Source organism: Myotis lucifugus, unplaced genomic scaffold (genome assembly GCF_000147115.1).
Source record: "Myotis lucifugus unplaced genomic scaffold, Myoluc2.0 scaffold_0, whole genome shotgun sequence".
Taxonomy (NCBI): Eukaryota; Metazoa; Chordata; class Mammalia; order Chiroptera; family Vespertilionidae; genus Myotis; species Myotis lucifugus.
Window position 1 is genome coordinate 43,364,414 of NW_005871048.1, and position 17,545 is coordinate 43,381,958.

The following is a 17,545-nucleotide window of genomic DNA, read 5'->3' on the forward strand; positions in this document are numbered from 1 at the left end:
TTTTTGCCCCTTTATCTTTCCAAGGACCACTCAATGCCAAGTGGTCCTTTTGATTCTGTGGCTCTAAAGCTCCTGGCCATCAGTGGAGAGGCCTCCTCCCAATTCCCCTACCTTTCTCAAGGTTTCTCCTCTGCCACGTCTCACTATGCATTTGTATTTATTAATGAGGCTGTGAACATGTCACTATTATAAAAAGCTATGAATGTTAATGTGTGTGTGGTGTGTGAACATGTCACTATTATAAAAAGCTTTGTACACCGAGTTATAAAATGTTTTAATGGCTAGTGCAATTAAAAGTTAGTGTTCATAGTATGCTAGCTAAGCTCTTTTAAAAACCATTCTTATGTTCAAAGCTTCATATTTGTTCAGTGTTTCATAAAATCTCAATGAGAATTACATAAAACAGAAATTCTAAAACAGAAAAATAATCACTGACCACAAAAACAAACAAACTGATAAAATGAACTAATCTCCAAGTCATGTCTTCAGATCTGGATGAGGTCCTATTGCGTTCTCCCATATGGGCTGCTGGCTAGAACATATTTCTAACATGCCGAATTTTAACAAATAATAATTATAACCACAGGTTACCGCATATCAGACCTCTCATTTCTGTTTCTTTGCATCTGGGCAACACCCAAAAAGTGAGGCTCAGCAAGAATTTAAATCAGCGGTCGCAGAGTATTACACTGAGATCGGGTGAGGCACATATTTCATGTTCAGCTGCTAAGTTTGGTCAGAATGTGATATGACTATCACTTACTACAGCACAAGTCCTCGAATTCTTACTTAGAGCCAGAAAACAAGTCACACATGGATGTCATCATAAATTATAGTTCCCACTGACTCTGTTTAGCGCTGGTCTTTGGAGCCAAAGGGAATTGGAGCTGACGGTCATGGCTTTTCCACAATTAACAATAAATAATGGAGTCACCTCGAGGGGCAACTTACCAGGCACTCCAGTAACCGAGCAGGGCGGGCGATAACAATCAGGATCTTTCGGACTAGTTGTTTGATAAAAGCCAGTTCACTACTTTCTGAACGTTCATGAGCCTATGAGAAAGAATGATGATACAGAGTTGCTCCATTAAACAGAAAAGAAACTCAGCAAAGCATGCTAATTAGATAATTGCAAATATTCAAACATTAAGCGATTTAGAAAATACTTTTAAAAGATTGATAAGTGGACATTAGCTCTACATAAATGGACACTATTAAACTTCTATATCTCCAAAATGGCTCTATTAGCTAAATTTTAATTGCAAACCTTTGATTAATTCTCTCTGTTAAAAATCAAATATTAGGGCCCCTAATGTGAACCATGAAGGAAGGAGACATTAAAAGTTTATGACACATTAAGTCTGTGGTACAAGTAGAGTGGGCAGCTGCCAAGGAATCTGATTTTCCAGATGTAACATCTTACGTGTAGGAAACAGCTAACAGAGTGAATGAAGGATCACTTTTGTAACCCAGACGATGGGTATTTAACACATTCACAAAAGACATTTTACATACACAAATGTTTAGTCTACACATTAGTTATTTCATAACATGTAAAAAAGTGTGCATTTCTTTTTTCCAATATTAGGTGGATACGGTTTAAACTTGGATACATACATATGATTTCGATTTCACGTACTGAATAAATAGTACCTAGCCACGGAACTCAATAAAATTTAACTGACTTAAAGTCTTTTAAAATTTTATTATGCATGTTGCCTACATGTGCAGCCTATGCACAACAAATAGCCTGAGGACAAAACTCTGTTTATTTAGAATCATTTTAATTTTCAATGACATTTTCTTGAAGAAATTAGGTAAATCTGTATCAAAGGAGACCTAAAACGAAAGTTTAAAAATTTTAAATGTAAACTTCTGTGCATGTTTACTTTTAGGCTTTTTTTATTTTAAAATTTTTATGATTTACTTTCTTCGAAGGATTAAAAAATCAAGGTGATGCTGGTACAACAGAATATAATTGCACAGACATAGTAATAAGCACTTAAAATCATTACTGAAGGTGCTTAATTCTGATAAGAATCAGCCTTCCCATAAACAGAATTGGTTATATTTGAAAAATGGTTCTATTTAGCAGTAATATGATTATTGAATTTAAGCCACCAAATCAAAGGCAACTTCCTAAAATGTAGGTACAAAAATCATATACCAGCAAAAGCAAAACAGCTAACATTAACTCTCCCCCTCCCCCCAAAAAAAGACCATTGGTGAATAGTGTTAGAATAGAATGTGTTCAAAGCAAACCAACTAGTAACTATAACTATAGGTCCTGGTAACCAGTAAGACTGTTGAAACATACATAAGGAGATATACATAATATTTAAGCTATCTTTAAGTTTTCTTTCCAATTTTTGTTTTACAATAAAAAGATTTTGGAAGATATAATGAGTGCCAAGAAATGTGGTTATACATCTTCTTTATAGTTTACCCTTCCTAACTTTTTAAAAAATGTATTTTTATTGATTTCAGAGAGTAAGAAAAGGGGAGAGAGAGAGAATGAGAGAGAGAGAAAGAGAGAGAGAGAGAGAGAGAGAGAGAGAGAGAGAGAGAGAGAGAGAGAATCATCCATGATGAGAGATAACCATAGATTGGTTGCTTCCTGCATGCCCCACACTGAGGATCGAGATCACAACCTGGACATATGCCCTGACTGGGAATTGAACCATGACCTCCTGGTTCATAGGTAAACACTATATATATATATATATATATATATATATATTTATGACTCAGAGAAAAAGGGAGAAGGAGAGTTAGAAACATCAATGAGAGAGAATCATTGATCAGCTGCCTCCTGCATGCCCTCTACTGGGGATCGAGCTCACAACCCAGGCATGTGCCTTTGACCGGAATCGAACCCAGGACCCTTCAGTTCGCAGGCTGACACTCTATCCACTGAGCCAAACCAGCTAGGGCCACCACCTAACTTTCTGATTGACAATCTGGGCTAGATACTCTAATAATTACTGCTTTATAAATTCAGAAATGCAAAAAAAAAATCTAAAAAGTCTGCATATTTTGTTAGTCTCTTCAAAGAGAAATAAGAATTCTATATCTTAAATTTTTAAAAAATATTCAGTTTAGATTATACAAATTCCATTTTAAAAACTGTAATAATCCATTCATTCTTACTTCTAAGAATTATCAGCCATAATAAGGCCAAAACATACAATGGGTTATATTAACTCAGATAATATTTTATCTCCTAACATTATTGAGGAGGAATGGGGAAGCTTCGTTAAAATAACTCTAATCAGAACCATACACACAGCATGAGAAGAATAATATATTCTTGGCTGCCAACAACAAGCTCTAATGCTTACTGATACCTGTGTTTGTATTTTAAGTGTTGGCCGCTGTAAAAAATACTGAGACCCAGATTTGAGGGCAGGCTATAGCTTCCTATGTATTTCATTTTCTTTGGCTAAGTACACCTAAGTGAAAAAAAGAAAAAAAGAATGGAGACATAAAAGCATTTATCAGGAACTGACCTAGATGTCAGTACTTTAAAAGGCATCAGTTAAATCAAGCTATCCAAGCCCAGGGAGACCTGGTTTGGGTATGCAAGAGATTGACAATGGGAAAAGCGGCTGGGAGGCAAGCCAGGCGGGCACACAATGTCACAGCTGGGAACTGACAACAGTGCATCGTGGGGAAAGCAAAGCAAGTCCCCACAATTCCCTGTGACCTTTTAGCGCCAAACTCTGAAAGGACATTGTGAATGTGATTGTGAAGATAGTTCTGATTTTCACAAAAGGACTGAAGGAAATGTTTATCTGTGAAGATAAATAAGAAAACATTCTTATTCAGACCCAACAATGCCCTTTATGCCACAAGTACACATGCTTCTCTGCCCCCAAAAAGAAATTTCTCTAAAAATCAACATTTTTTTATTTATTATGTGGTCCATTCCGGTGATTTTTGGAACCCTAAGATTTTTTAATTGTCACAAACAATCCGTCAGGTCTCTCATACAGAAACAAAATTAAGTGAAAGATTTCAGTGTAAGTAGCTTTTTGTATTGATTGTACCCTTTTTGGGGAATGTCCATGAAGGAAGGAAAAACAGGACTAAGCTAGTAATTATAATAACCTCCTGGGACAGAACATGGAATTTAGAAAGAGTATCTTGCAGAGGTCTCTTCTGTTTAGAAAGGCTCCATTTAACAAATATAATTTTTAAGGTATTCTCAGAAAAGTAACATGCATAGTGTTTCCTGCATTTTCCAGAAGTTGAACAGCAGAATTAGATTACCTGACAACAGATCAGAACGGACGGGATATTTTGGCATGCATACACATGCATCCTCTTCCTCCTACCTGCCTCCCTCCCAGTTACTGAGGAGCCAAGTAAACATCACCCTGGGGCCAGTACCAGGGAGTTAGAGATGATTTGAGGGCGATCCTTGTCCCTCAAAGAGCCCATGGCATGCTGGTGAACTGAGGCCTCCAAACAGATCAATACAGTGTATTGTGGTTAAATGTATTGAGATGAGGAGAGTGACACAGGCCACGTTATGGTTTTTACTTGTAGGCAGAATGGAGCCACTAAAGGTTGTTAGATAGATGTTCTTGCAGTTGCACAGAGTATGAATTTGAGGGGTGAGGAATAGAAGGGGGCAGACCAGTGAGCACGAGGGCCTGAGCCTGATAATAGAATAGGAGGGAGGATTTGAACTTATATCAGTGAGTTTAGTGAGAGTGAGTCAGAAGCCAGTTATTCTGCACATGTGGACTGAGTCCCCCGCTGTGTCGCACCTTATCCTAGGTGAATGTAACAGACAATATCTCTGCCCACACAGACATGATGACCTAGTGCTACTCAAATGGTGGCCTGAAGACTGGGGCCAGTACATGAACCGTTATCAGTCTGTGATGAGAGAAGTGCAATTACTGAGACTAAGCATTTAGCAACCCTTACAGCCATTCTACACGGCTGGAACCCAAATGCATGATCATTTGCCTGTAAATTAATTTTCATTTTAATTTATAGGAGAATTGGTCCATATCAAACTAGAAATTAACAGCATAAATTAAAAAATAAAATAAAACAATGTGTTTATCCCCAAAGTCAGTCTGAGAAATACTGCCTTAGTGGTTGCAATAGGTTGGAATATGAGAAATGGGAACAGAGATCAGAAAACTCAGTTGGGAGATTAGGATGGGAAAGGGGATAAAATAGCTGCTACACAGAGAGGGATCTTCTCATCTTGCCACAACTAAATTCCGTAGGGGCAAGGACGGATGAATTTCTAGATAACTAAGATGCTAATATTTTCCTTCAGCTTCATGCAATTATTCACATATTCATACTTACAGAAAACCATCTTCGATTATGTTTACATGGGCATAATTTATTCCCTATGAGATACAGAAATACAATATACCCTACTATATAGGCTAAATAGGTTTTACTTGTAGGCTGTGGCTTATCAATTTCAATCAGAATAGCAACATTAAGCACTAATGCCATTCCACCGTGCACACTACCTTCCGGTCCCAGGGATTATCAGGAGCGAGTCCTGCAGGAGTTAGACCTAGACAAGCCCTGTGTTTACCTATCATTTCGGAAATTGGATATTTCGTTAGAAGAAGAACTGACACTAATGAAAATCTAAGTTGCCATTTACCACCCAATACCACATGCAGGTTAATTAATAGGACACAACAGCCTGGAAGAAGGCAGCAATTTTCCATTTAGCTTTTCCAGATATTAGAACTAGATAGCATCATCAAATAACACACATGCACTCAGGCAATTTATAATGTTATGGCTAAGGGATGGGGGGGAATCATTGCTTCAAAATCCTTCACAATCCACTTATCCTGGAGCCATGAGCTGTTGGGTCCCAAGGTTTCTGTAAAGGTTATTACATTAACTTTCTATTACTATAAATGAGGACCAGAATCCATTTATGGCAAGTAGCAATCAGGTGGTATTTTTTCCCTGCTTCTTTTTTGCTTCCCTGGAATATGAACTCCATCGCACGGTTAAAACTTGTTAAGCAAATGCTCTCATAAAAAAATTTTTTTTTCAGGGGAAAGGCAAAATAAGTCAGCGAACTCTATATGCCGCATGGTCCTTACCTCCTGTAGCAACTTATCTAATTTGTGCTGCAATTCAAGGAAGTATCGTGAGGTGATGAGGCCCTGGTGGGATTTATCCAAGCAATCTCGAGCCAGCTCAATAATCTGGTGGTGAGTGAAACTGAGCACCCCATCTGCCAGGGGGAGCACGTGGTCAGGGGAGTAGCTGGTGATGATGTCCGTCAGACGGTCTTCCATCTGCGCGGTGGCCTGTTTAGAGAAGATGTGCACACACAGATGTAACAAGGAAACACACATCTGGACAATTCTATCATCACGCTTCTCTTGCATTTTCAGAGACTTCCTCAAGTTTTTAAATATAATTCTAGAAATTAAATTCGAAAGAAGCCTCGTTTCTGAATGATACTATACTGGTGCACATGTCACCATACATTCCTCAAAGCCTGTGGAATGTACAGCACGGAGAGTGAACCCTGACATAAAGTATGGGCTTTGGGTGATGATGAGGTGACCTTGCAGGTTCATCCTTTGTAACAAAGGGGCTACTGTGGTGGGGGATATTGATGGGAGGGGGTTGTGCATGTGTGGGGTCAGGGAGTATTTGGGAACTCTGTACTTACTGCTCAATTTTGCAGTGAACTGAAAACGGACCTAAAAAAACAGTCTATTTGGAAAAAAAAAAAAGAGGTCACACCATGTGGAAGAAAGATCTGAGGTATGGAAGGGAAACTGAACGTCCCAGGGCAATAATTGCTTTTTTCCTATGCCCATGTAAAATGGCCCATGTAACCTTCTTCAGGTAACTTACTATCCGTGAAATGTTATGCTTTCATTTCAGATCTTCAGTTCTTTTAAAGACACTGTCAAAAGCATCGAATGGCTCTGTTTCTACCTATTCCACCATCGGGACTGTCACTGGAGCCCCACAGGGCAGGCCAACTGTGTCCTCGGCTGTTTTCATGTACCAGGAACCAGCATCTTATACCACCTTGTTCCTTTCCTCAAAAAGCTGCGTGACATGTGCAAAAGGCCAAAGGGGTTCCCTTGGTAACGTAAATCTACAATGTCCTTTCCAACGTCCATTTCCTTGCCTGTGATGCCCCATTGCCTAGTCAATGCTCCTCACTGTTGGCTGCCTAATCAGGGAGGTTCCCTCTGCCTCCTGCCCGCTCTGAAGTCCTAACCCATAATAACTACAGTCAGGACCCGCTTCCCTGGGAAACAAGTGACATGTGATAAATAGCTGAAATGGCTTTAATCAATGGCATCAATGTTGGGTTCATTACAAAAATAAGTACTCTACTCTGATCTATGAAACCAAAGATTTCCTTTTGTTCTCTTGCCCAGGGCTGTAACGGTAGGAGGTGGGGGGAGGAAAGGGGACAAAACGGAGAAATTTCCTTCTCCCACATGTGCAGGACACTTTGGTGGAAAAGCTGTGGAAATGAGGTGTCAGAAACTATTGGACAGCAGCTTCTTGCAGCCAGGGTGCCTGGCAACAACCATTCATCCAGGCCTCTCAGTTCAAATCCCTTTTGCAAGCCCTGGCCGGTGTGACTCGGTTAGTTGAGCTCTGTCCCACACACCAAGAGGCTTCGGGTTTGATTCTGGTCAGGGCACATGCCCCGGTTGCATGGTCGATCTCCAGTATGGGGTGTGCAGGAGGCAGCAGATCAATGTTTCACTCTCACATCAATGTTTCTCTCTCCCTCTCCCTTCCTCTCTCTCTAAAATGAAAAACAAACATATTTTATTTAAAAAATTCCTTTAGCCATTCTAATGGGGAACATGGCACTGTTAAGGTTAGATATGTAATTGGTAAAGAGATACGAAGTCATAAAAACAAAACAGGCTAAAAAAAAAAAGATTTCCATGACATACCAGGCTTCTAAGGAAGGACACAGTCTCTGCTTAACAAGACTGCGGGCCCAGAGCATGGGCACGGAGAGCACCAGGGGCGAGAGGCCCCAGTGGTGCTACAACAGCAGGGCTCACTTGGGGCCAGTTCAGCACCAGACTGTGTGGCTAGCTCTCAGCAGTTTGTAAACATGTTTAGTGATTCCATCTTTCTAAGGAGGCTGTGCTGTTGTATGCAGGTCATTTCTAGATCGAACCATTCCATCCCTTACAACCACCTTACGGACACTAAACCTGCGGTGCCTGTTTGTTCCAATGCCAGGCACCTTCCATTCAACTCATTACCTTTGGGAACCTTTCTTTGTAGACATGGTTCATCATAATTATTTCATGGTCACAGCAGGCGGGAGAACGTCCAGGGCTGCAAGCAAAGCAAATTACCCTTTTAAACTTGCCACAGCGTGAAATGAAAATAAGCCTTTATTTATAAACAATTGGTTGCATCAAAAGTACTATGCAACCTTTGTAAAAAAAAAACAAATAAACGTATTAGGTACTAAACTACAAAATCATTCATTAGTGCACACACACCTACCCACAAACATAGAGACACCCTCATGAGGATTTGACAAGCAAGTTCGAGAAGTGGGATGCCACATAGTAATTACAGCTGCACTGCATAACTGAGGGGTCTTAAATTGAGCTTATATTCTGTACGGAGCATGCACTTGTGCATGAGTTCAGGAAACCAGTTAGTGAACTGCAATATAAAAGCAGTTAGGGTGGCCACAAAAACAACCTCAAGCCCATGTGGAAGTGTCTAATTTCACACTTTCATCATACACCTGCGCTCCGCCACGGCCCACTGAAGAGGGTTAGGAGCCTTCCACGCACAGGTGTCAGCATTGAAATCCATTTTCTAGCCTAGCAAACATTTATTTGGGATGCTGAGGTGGGCGTTATGTACAATATGAAACAGGCATACAACTGTGGTCGTTTTTCTTTATTTCAGTAGCTGGTCTGTGTTCCTTCTTAGTGGTATGTAGTTGTGCAACTTCCGTGTGAGTATTTATATGCCCAGGAGGACATTGTTTGCACTAGAGATCCTAGAAACTCGTTTCATAAAACTAAAGGGCAGCTGTGTAGTAACATGCAATGTCATTCAATGCAGGCATAAAATTGGTCTTTTATTCTGTGTCTCAAAATATTCTAACACATCCTACAATTACCAAATGTGGTGATATTTGTTATCAGTTTATGATACTAAATATGAAGGATACAGAGGGGGAAAAAACCCTTCTGAGTAAACTTTAATATTCAATTGTACTCCTGACAAAATATTTTTTATAATAAAACCTTAATATGTCAAAGTGCACCAATTCTATACCATCAGATCTGGCACTTGCTGGACCCAGAGACGGCTGCTCAGTCCCCCTGCAGTTGCTGGGACAGGGGTTGGTCCCTTCAGCAATGGCCTCAGCTGCAGAGTCACCTCACCCAAGGCCATGCCCTTTTCAGGGGAGTACGTCCAGCGACTGAGGTGGAGATGTAAAGGAAGGGCCATTGGACCTGGAAGTACAACTCCGATGGGTCATGTCACCCCAGGGCTCCCTGTGGGGTCAGCTACACTGTGGGCCTGTGTGGCAGCTACACATCTCCCTGAGCCCCATGCTGCTCCCCCTCCTTCCGCAGGGGTGGATCCCAAGCACTCCTCATAAACATCCCGATCTCTGCTTTAGAGTCTGCTTCCTCAACCATCAAACTGTGACTTTTGAAATAAGGTCAAAATAAAACTGGCTCTATTTTTTTTTGTCAAAAAATTTGAACTACATTGGGCATCCACAAAATTCAAGGGACACAGACTGCTAACAGTTTGTTCAAAATCCTGGAGAAAAGAACGAAAGCTCTCGGAGGGCTTTTGTAATGTAGAATCTAAATACCACATGTGAATCTCAATGTGTTGTCTTCCCTTTCGGCCCAACTTCTCCCTCTTAAATTATTAACTCCTCTTGCACCATAATTCGATCGTCTTGAAATTTCCAAAGGCTAGAAGGTCTTACAGGTCCTTTAGCCACTGTAATTACTGCTACTACAGCAATTCGTAGGAATTGTAAGAATTTAAAAGAAAAATAATACGACCTCTTTCAATGGTAATTAATAACATCCTGTGCAGATGGGAAAAATCACACTATAGTTATAGCAGTTCACAAATCAATGAACGCATACATGAATTACAGGACCAAAAGTCTTCCCTTGAAAGGATTGAAAAGAGGCAATCCAATTAAGCAACATTTTTCAATTGGGTCTACACACCTCAGACTTCGGGAACGGGGGCGCATAGGGGTGTTCCTGCATCTGTTCTCCGTGGTGATGCTTTCGGTAGTACAAAAATGTTTCGATAAGAAGTGTAATTCATCTGGCGTTGGTTGGTATGGTAACTGGTGCAACTTCTCCTGGGAGGAACAGGATGACTAAAACAAACCAGAGAGAAGTTATGTGACTACCTTAAGAACAGTAGGGGGTGGGGGGGATAAATGGTGATGGAAGGAGACCTGACTTGGGATGATGAACACACAATACAATATACAGATGATGTGCTATAGAATTACACCCCTTACACTTATATAATGTTAACAAATATAAACCCAAATAAATTCCATTAAAAAATGTCTTTCAATGTATATATAAAAGCATTAAAGCTTGATATCCCATCATTTTACACTGCTTCCTTTTCATGTTATAAATAACTACTGCCTACATGATAACACCTTAATACTTTCTCTGGGAGGTCAAAGGGGTTTCTATATTTTGTCTCATTGGTCTATAAGATGATTTCCCCAAAGAGTTTCCTCTCTGGGGAAAACCCAGGCTCTGAAAATGGATAGGACCCAGTCAAAGCCAAAGCAAGACAGTAACAATTGGAGTGAGAATTTGGGTGCATTAAGTGATAGATTAGCTCTCAATGGAGTATGGTACACTTATGTCTACTGTGGCTTCTAATCAAGTACTGTGACTGTGACTTGTATGATGCGTGATCATAAATTAGGAACTGAGATCTCTTTACAAAGCATGCTGCCCTTTGATGCAACTACCACTGATATGTGTCCTGGGTGAAAAAAGGAACAAAGAAAGATTCTTTTCTCAATAATGCCATTGTTTTAAAAACTGGATTTTCTTTCCTTTTTTCTTTGACTAAGACTATTATTTTTTTTAATAGTTTAAGTGGTGGTGAGTTTTAAATCCCTTGAGTTTAGATTTACTCTTTGAAAATGTTCATTCAATACTTGGAGCAAGGTAAGGTAGAAAAGGTGAATGGTTAAATCACACTGCTTTTAATCAATCTGAAGAATAAAACTATAAAACAGAGACTGATGTTTTTATTGGATGATGAACTCTGTAAGCAATTCTAACAAGAGATTGAGAAATTTTTGAATAACAGAAACATAGTTAGAATAAACATATTTGGAAAGATACCACTCTTTTAAAAATTCAGTTATAATAGGCTATTTTTCATTTAAAAAAGTCATTAGGTTAAGAGCACACTTCATAAACACTGAAATCGCAATGCAGTGACACTAGAAATGAGTGACTAGAGCTTAAAAATATCCCGATACCTGGAAATTATAGACCATTGTACCAAGTACATACAGAGATAGAGATTTTTCTAATGTAATGAAATCATTTTATAAACCATTAAAATGAGAACACTACTAGACAGGTTTATGAGATAAACCATAACTCCATTCAGAAAGTACAGGCACAACCTTTAAACCCTTCACTATGAAAAAACAACAACTCAAGAAATAGGCAAAAGAATAAAAACCCAAGCAGGAGAGAAGCAGCTGTGATAAAAGCAAAAATAAGGAAATTAACAAACAGAAAAAGAGAATTAAGAATCTGTACATATATCTCAAAGGTAAATCCAGGTCCATAATTCTGTATCTCAGATTTCAAAACCCCGAAACCCAGAAGTTAATTCATAAGTGTATAGTAATCCCCTTTGATGGCAAAGCATCAACTGAACGGATGGCAAGCTACTTAAAAATATGTATTTAATCCACTTAGTGTGAATGTTGACTCAGGTTGCTGTAGAAATTTAATATATTTGATTATGAGCTGCTGGGCCAGTTGCTGCTGGGCTGTTGTGTACAGTACAGGGATCATGTTACCTTTCTAAAATGTGAACATTAATTCCAAATTAATTTGTAGCAGGCTCCAGAAGTTCACATAAGATATTATACACTTGCATGAGAATGATCCCAAGAGACTCTAATTCGGGGGTTCCCTCTGTGGAGGGCGGGAGGAGAAAGGAAGAGATCGGCTGGGAGGGGCTTTCGTGGTATAATTAACATTTTATTTGTTAAACAAAATAAAAATGTGTCTTATAAATAGTTGCAGCTAAGGTAACAAAAATGTTAACAGAAGTTAACGCTAAGAGGAAAATAATGTGGTTATGCCATATACAGCCATATAACTGAATTCCATAAGGAATGTGTGATGGGGAATATGTAAAACAATGGTGCAGGGGTGTGAGTCATGTAACCTCCACAGTATTAAAGAAGCATGGAAGCTTGGAGCTGCTCTGAGGAGAGAGCCTCATCTCAGTGAGAGCAAGCGAGGTGCGAATAGGAACAGGTGACAACAGGATGAGTCCAAGCACTGGGAACAACTGCAGGCCCCCAAAATGCCCTGGGGAGTCAAAAGGCACCAAATGGGGCCTAAGCAGTGAGTGGATATGGGACAACAGAGAAATGCAAGGCTCAGTTTCAGCAGTAAAGGATGCAAAGCCAGTGGAGAGAGCGTCCAGGACAACAGAGGGTGTAGGTCCTGCCCCCCTGCCCCCGCCAAGACCTCATACCCCATTGAAAAGATACCTCGACTGGTCAAAACATCCTTGGAACACCACTTTTAGAAGAGTTTCAAGAATTAGTTTCTTAATTAGCTGAGCTCATTACTTTACATTTTTAGCATGCTCTCTAAGTGTGGTGCCAGTGAGTCTCACCCAACTAGTTTGCATATGACCTTTGACTGTATCATAAGGCAAATCCATTTTCAAAGAGTGAAGACTGACACAAAAACTGTGCTGCTAGTTCTCAAGGCAATAAAGTCACCCCAAAATGTTCTTAGTAATGATATCCTATATAATAAAAGGTTAATAAGAAAATTGTCCCCTCGACCGGGAATATGACCGGGAGTTCGATCAGGGGGTGGGGCCGACCGGATAATCACCCGTGGACCCTCCCTCTGGCCAGCCCCGCCCCCAACTGGGGGCGGGGGTGGCCTGCCAACTGCCTGTGGCTCCACCCCTGGACAGCCCCACCCCCGATCGGTTCCCCTACCACGATCAGGGGCAGGGCCGGCTGGCCAACTGCCTGCGGCCCCTCCCCTAAGCTGGCCTGGCCCCACCCGTGCACGAATTCATGCACCGGGCCTCTAGTCATTCAAATAAGCCTTTAGTCTCTCAAGATAACCATTTTGCAGAGGACAGTGTTCAAATGCATGCATAATTTTTTACTTGTTATCTATTTCAAGTAATATCATTTTAGAGTCACATCTCATATTTAAGGCATTTCTGATTTCCTTTTTCCCCCAGCAGAAAATAATTTATCTGGTAAGAAATATAGGGAAGGATCCTCCCATTGCTGCAATTACATATGACTTATATTAAAATTAAAAATTATGAATGTTATCTGAATATTCTTTAAAAGTTCCACAAATTAATTTTAACTTCAAAACTTGAAGTTAAAATAAGTTGCAACACTAAATATTCTCTGGAAGGACCGATTAAACTTCATATGATCAAATCTTTCCAATTTAGGAACATAGCATTTTTAACACTAGCCAGTTTTGCAGTTTCCATAATATCCAAGAACAAAGACATGATATTTACATTCCAGCCTAAGAAGTTCTGGAATTCAGCTAACAACACAGTTTTCTGTAAAACTTACACTGTATTTTCAAAGTGTCTGTAGTTTTATTTGTATATATTCTGTATTTTTATTTAAAAAATAACTAAAATGCATTTCCGATTGACTAAATAAGTAAACCCAGAAATTGAGAATCTAAAAGTGATTCGGATTAGAAGAAAAAGAGACTAATAAGCAATTTTGCTAAGTTTTTGCCCTAATATTTAAGATACAAGAACACAAAGAAACAGGAAAATGAGAAGTAACTCTTCAACTTTTCAGTCATAATTTTCAGCAACAACCAATAGGGAGAAAAGGCAGCTGAACCTCTGTGTGACAGCACCTACACTCCACAAATGAAAGAGTGCCTTGTGTCCTTCGGAGTAATTCTGAAAGCTAAAATTTCATTTTGAAGGACAAAACAGGAATAGGAGGTCAACAGTGATATGCCACCACTTCAATAAAATACACACAAGAGAAAAGCTGTCTTACCTCTGGCCAGAAGCTGTTAGAAACACAGAGTATGTGTGTGACTAACCACTGTCCCAGGGGGCTCCTCCTTAGGCACATATGGAAGTCAGGGACAGCAGGGACTCCATTCTGACAGATGGCTAGGTCAAGTTTATAAATTACAAGGTTTGTTTGAAGAAACACTATGTAAATTCCTTAAAAAGAGCCAGGAGCCTGAGTCTAGCTCATTTACTGTGTTCTTACTGTTAAAACAAGGGGGTTGGTACACACAGCCCCTCAGTTCATTCTCTGTGCCTCACATTTTTGATCCATAAAATGGAGAAAAAGAACAGCAACTACATTACAGGGTATGTTGCTAAGATTAAATGAGCAAATGCATTACAAATAATTAGACTAGTGCTGAGCACATAATAAGTATTTATTTAAAACTTGTTTTTAAAAATTATTTCTACCAAACACAGCCTGATTCTACATAGCTCATCCTTTAAAAAAAATAGGTACCCTTTTAAAAGTGGTGTATGATTTACTAGTTGGAGATAGAAAAAGAAAGATCCTGTACTCTTCCCTATTTTTTCTGGCAAAAGAGAAATTTTGATGTCTCAATTATAATAAAATTTGACAGCAGGGCAAAACAAGGCAATATAGTTGAAATAAAAAATAATGTGGAGTTAAAAGACATGATATACATTTAAGGCATAGGGAGGATTAAATGAGAATATGTATGAGAAAGCCACCAAAGAACCAAGCATTCTGTTTATTGGTGACTGGGTTCTGACTGGAGAGGCCCAAGGGTCTAGGGAAGAAGAGCACTTACAATTTAGAAAATTCCACTTTTGTTCTTTTTTGTCAATACATTTTGGCATTTATTTTCACACTGTGGTTCTCCATGTTTTCAACATCTAAAATATGAGCCAATAACCAATGACAGTTACTGACACATTAACCGGGGGTGACTTTACTGTCATTTAGTGACCTTTTTATCCACTGGAGCCATTTAGGAGTTTCAAGCATCCTTTTCTGCTGTGAGAAGGATGTGCCATTGAAACTACTCAAGGTTGTCAGGATGTTTCACAAAAATGACCTAAATGGACAATAAACTCATATACCACAACAAAATGGAACAATGGATAGGAAAATAAATGACCTCCCCTCAATAAGATGGTAAAAATAAACCAACAGATTTCAATAAGTCACTTTTAAAGGGGCTCCAAAAGCCCACATATTTTGCATCTGGAATTCGGAAACATATAAGATAGTAATGATACCAGTTAGATTTTATAAATGTAATTGTAGTTTCTTTTCAATTTAAGTGTAATTAAGTAGCTGACTTTATAATGCTTAGCATGGTACTTGGGTCTGTGAAAAAAAAAAAGTGGATGGACAGCCATCCTCAATAAACCACAGACTTTGACAAAATTTAAATGAATCAAAGGGGTTCTAAAGTCACCAGGTGACACTCCTGGCTGGGACAGAGCATTTGGACCACCCCGTGGGTATTCACTGAACGCATACAACACACCAGGTCTTCATAAATGATCAGCGGCCAAGGCTCTGCAGAGACAGAGATCCCACAGCATCACTAATTTAAACTGAGAAAGCACCTATCTGACCTGAGTCGTTGCCAGGCATTATTAGGGCTCTTGTTGAAATGCTATCGCTTGGAGCAAGAGAACATCCTCCTTCCACCATCCTTTTTCATGGTCTCATCTTGTCTCTTTCTTTATCTTAAGTTACTAGGAAGCTCTTTTAATCCCTCCTTAAAAGGAAGTTCTTATCCAGAAGGCACAGATAAATTTAAGGCTGGCCATTTTTTTTTCTTTGAAGAAGAAAAACAAACAAAACAAAAAACACCCCAAACATACTAATACTCTGCATCTAAGCCCCACAAGAAAACAAGACCCAGGCCATCAAATGGCATTGTCAGTATTACTATCACTGGTGTGGAACCAAAGCAATAAAACGAGATTGTGTTTTCCATCCCAAACTACAAATGGTATGAAAAGGAAAGCTCCTGATCTTCAAACTTGTGATCCTGGGACTTACTCAATTGGTGCACCATAGCATAAAATAGCTTGCTGCAAAAAGGATGTCCTTTTTATGTTTGTTTGCTCATCAGTTGATGCATAACCTATTCAGAGTGACAGACATACAGCATATCCTCTCCTCCCAACCCGGAAACACCCAGAGAAAACATGGCCAGTGTAAGAGCTGTAGGTAGTGAGGGAGAGGGGAACGCAGACACTTACAGAGACGGTGGAGCTGGGCGTGTTTGTCCCATAGCCAGAGGAGGGGAGAGAAGCCAGGGACCAGCGGCGTCCATCAGTTCTGTTGAGAATATGAGATTAGTTTAGGCCAACAGTGGAGTGCCGTGACCCGGGAATCCCAGGGAAACCAAGTGCTTTTAGTCAAACAAATGACACAAACATGGTCAGTGAGGATGTGGAAATGTTCAGCAGGGGCCAGAATAAACAAAAATTATACAGCAGGTTGACTTTTATTTAAACTGAATCAATATGCCCAAACGAGGAGAAAGTGAATGGGTGGATCCATATTATTGATCTCTCACTAATACACTTTGACAAAATGAATACCTGGGATAATTACAATGGTCAGACTCAGCAGATTCACACGAATAAAAACAGAAAGGGAGGAGGAAAACACTCTAATCTGGAAACTGATAACGGGGCCATGATCTGGAAGGGCCTGGATTCCGCGTGCTGCAAGCCGGTGGGGACTTTCCTTACATCCTAAAGACAGTTCCGATTATTGTTTCCCAGGGAACAGTCCTACTCATCCTGCCTGGGGAAGAAAGGATCAGCAGGCTCAGGGCTGGCTCAAGCCTTAAGTGGCAAATGACTTTGGCACTAAGACAGTGTCTGACCTTATGCTCAGAATCTCTTAAGAGTGATTCCATTCTGACATGACCTGGCTTTAGAAAGTGTTTCAGCTAAAGCCTCTTGCAGAGTTTATGAGTATGCAGCCTGCTCTAACCGACAGCGGGGGTAGAATAAAAATGTTGTGCTAGGGACGAAACTTAATGCAAAGAGTGGAGTTGTCCGCCCCAGTCGTAGAGCCAAAGCTGCCAGGAGTCTTAAAAGAGTAGTTTTACTTCCAAATGGTGATGGGACGGGTAGCTCTCTGGGTTGAATGAATTAGCGTCATTACAAGGGTCTCAGATGAGTTAATGAAGTAGTAGAGACAATACTGTTGTTAAGGCGAGGAGACACCAGAAAGCAAATTTTCTGA

General features: G+C 39.9%; 1 protein-coding gene across 1 annotated transcript in view; it reads right to left on the minus strand.

The window, feature by feature from the left end:
• MAST4 (microtubule associated serine/threonine kinase family member 4) overlaps nucleotides 1-17,545 on the minus strand; it is a 148,712-nt gene that overhangs the window by 54,352 nt on the left and 76,815 nt on the right. Inside the window, 5 exon segments of the mRNA XM_023751286.1 lie at nucleotides 952-1,053; nucleotides 6,105-6,314; nucleotides 8,268-8,343; nucleotides 10,236-10,393; nucleotides 16,546-16,624. Coding sequence (XP_023607054.1) covers nucleotides 952-1,053; nucleotides 6,105-6,314; nucleotides 8,268-8,343; nucleotides 10,236-10,393; nucleotides 16,546-16,624 — 625 coding nt within the window.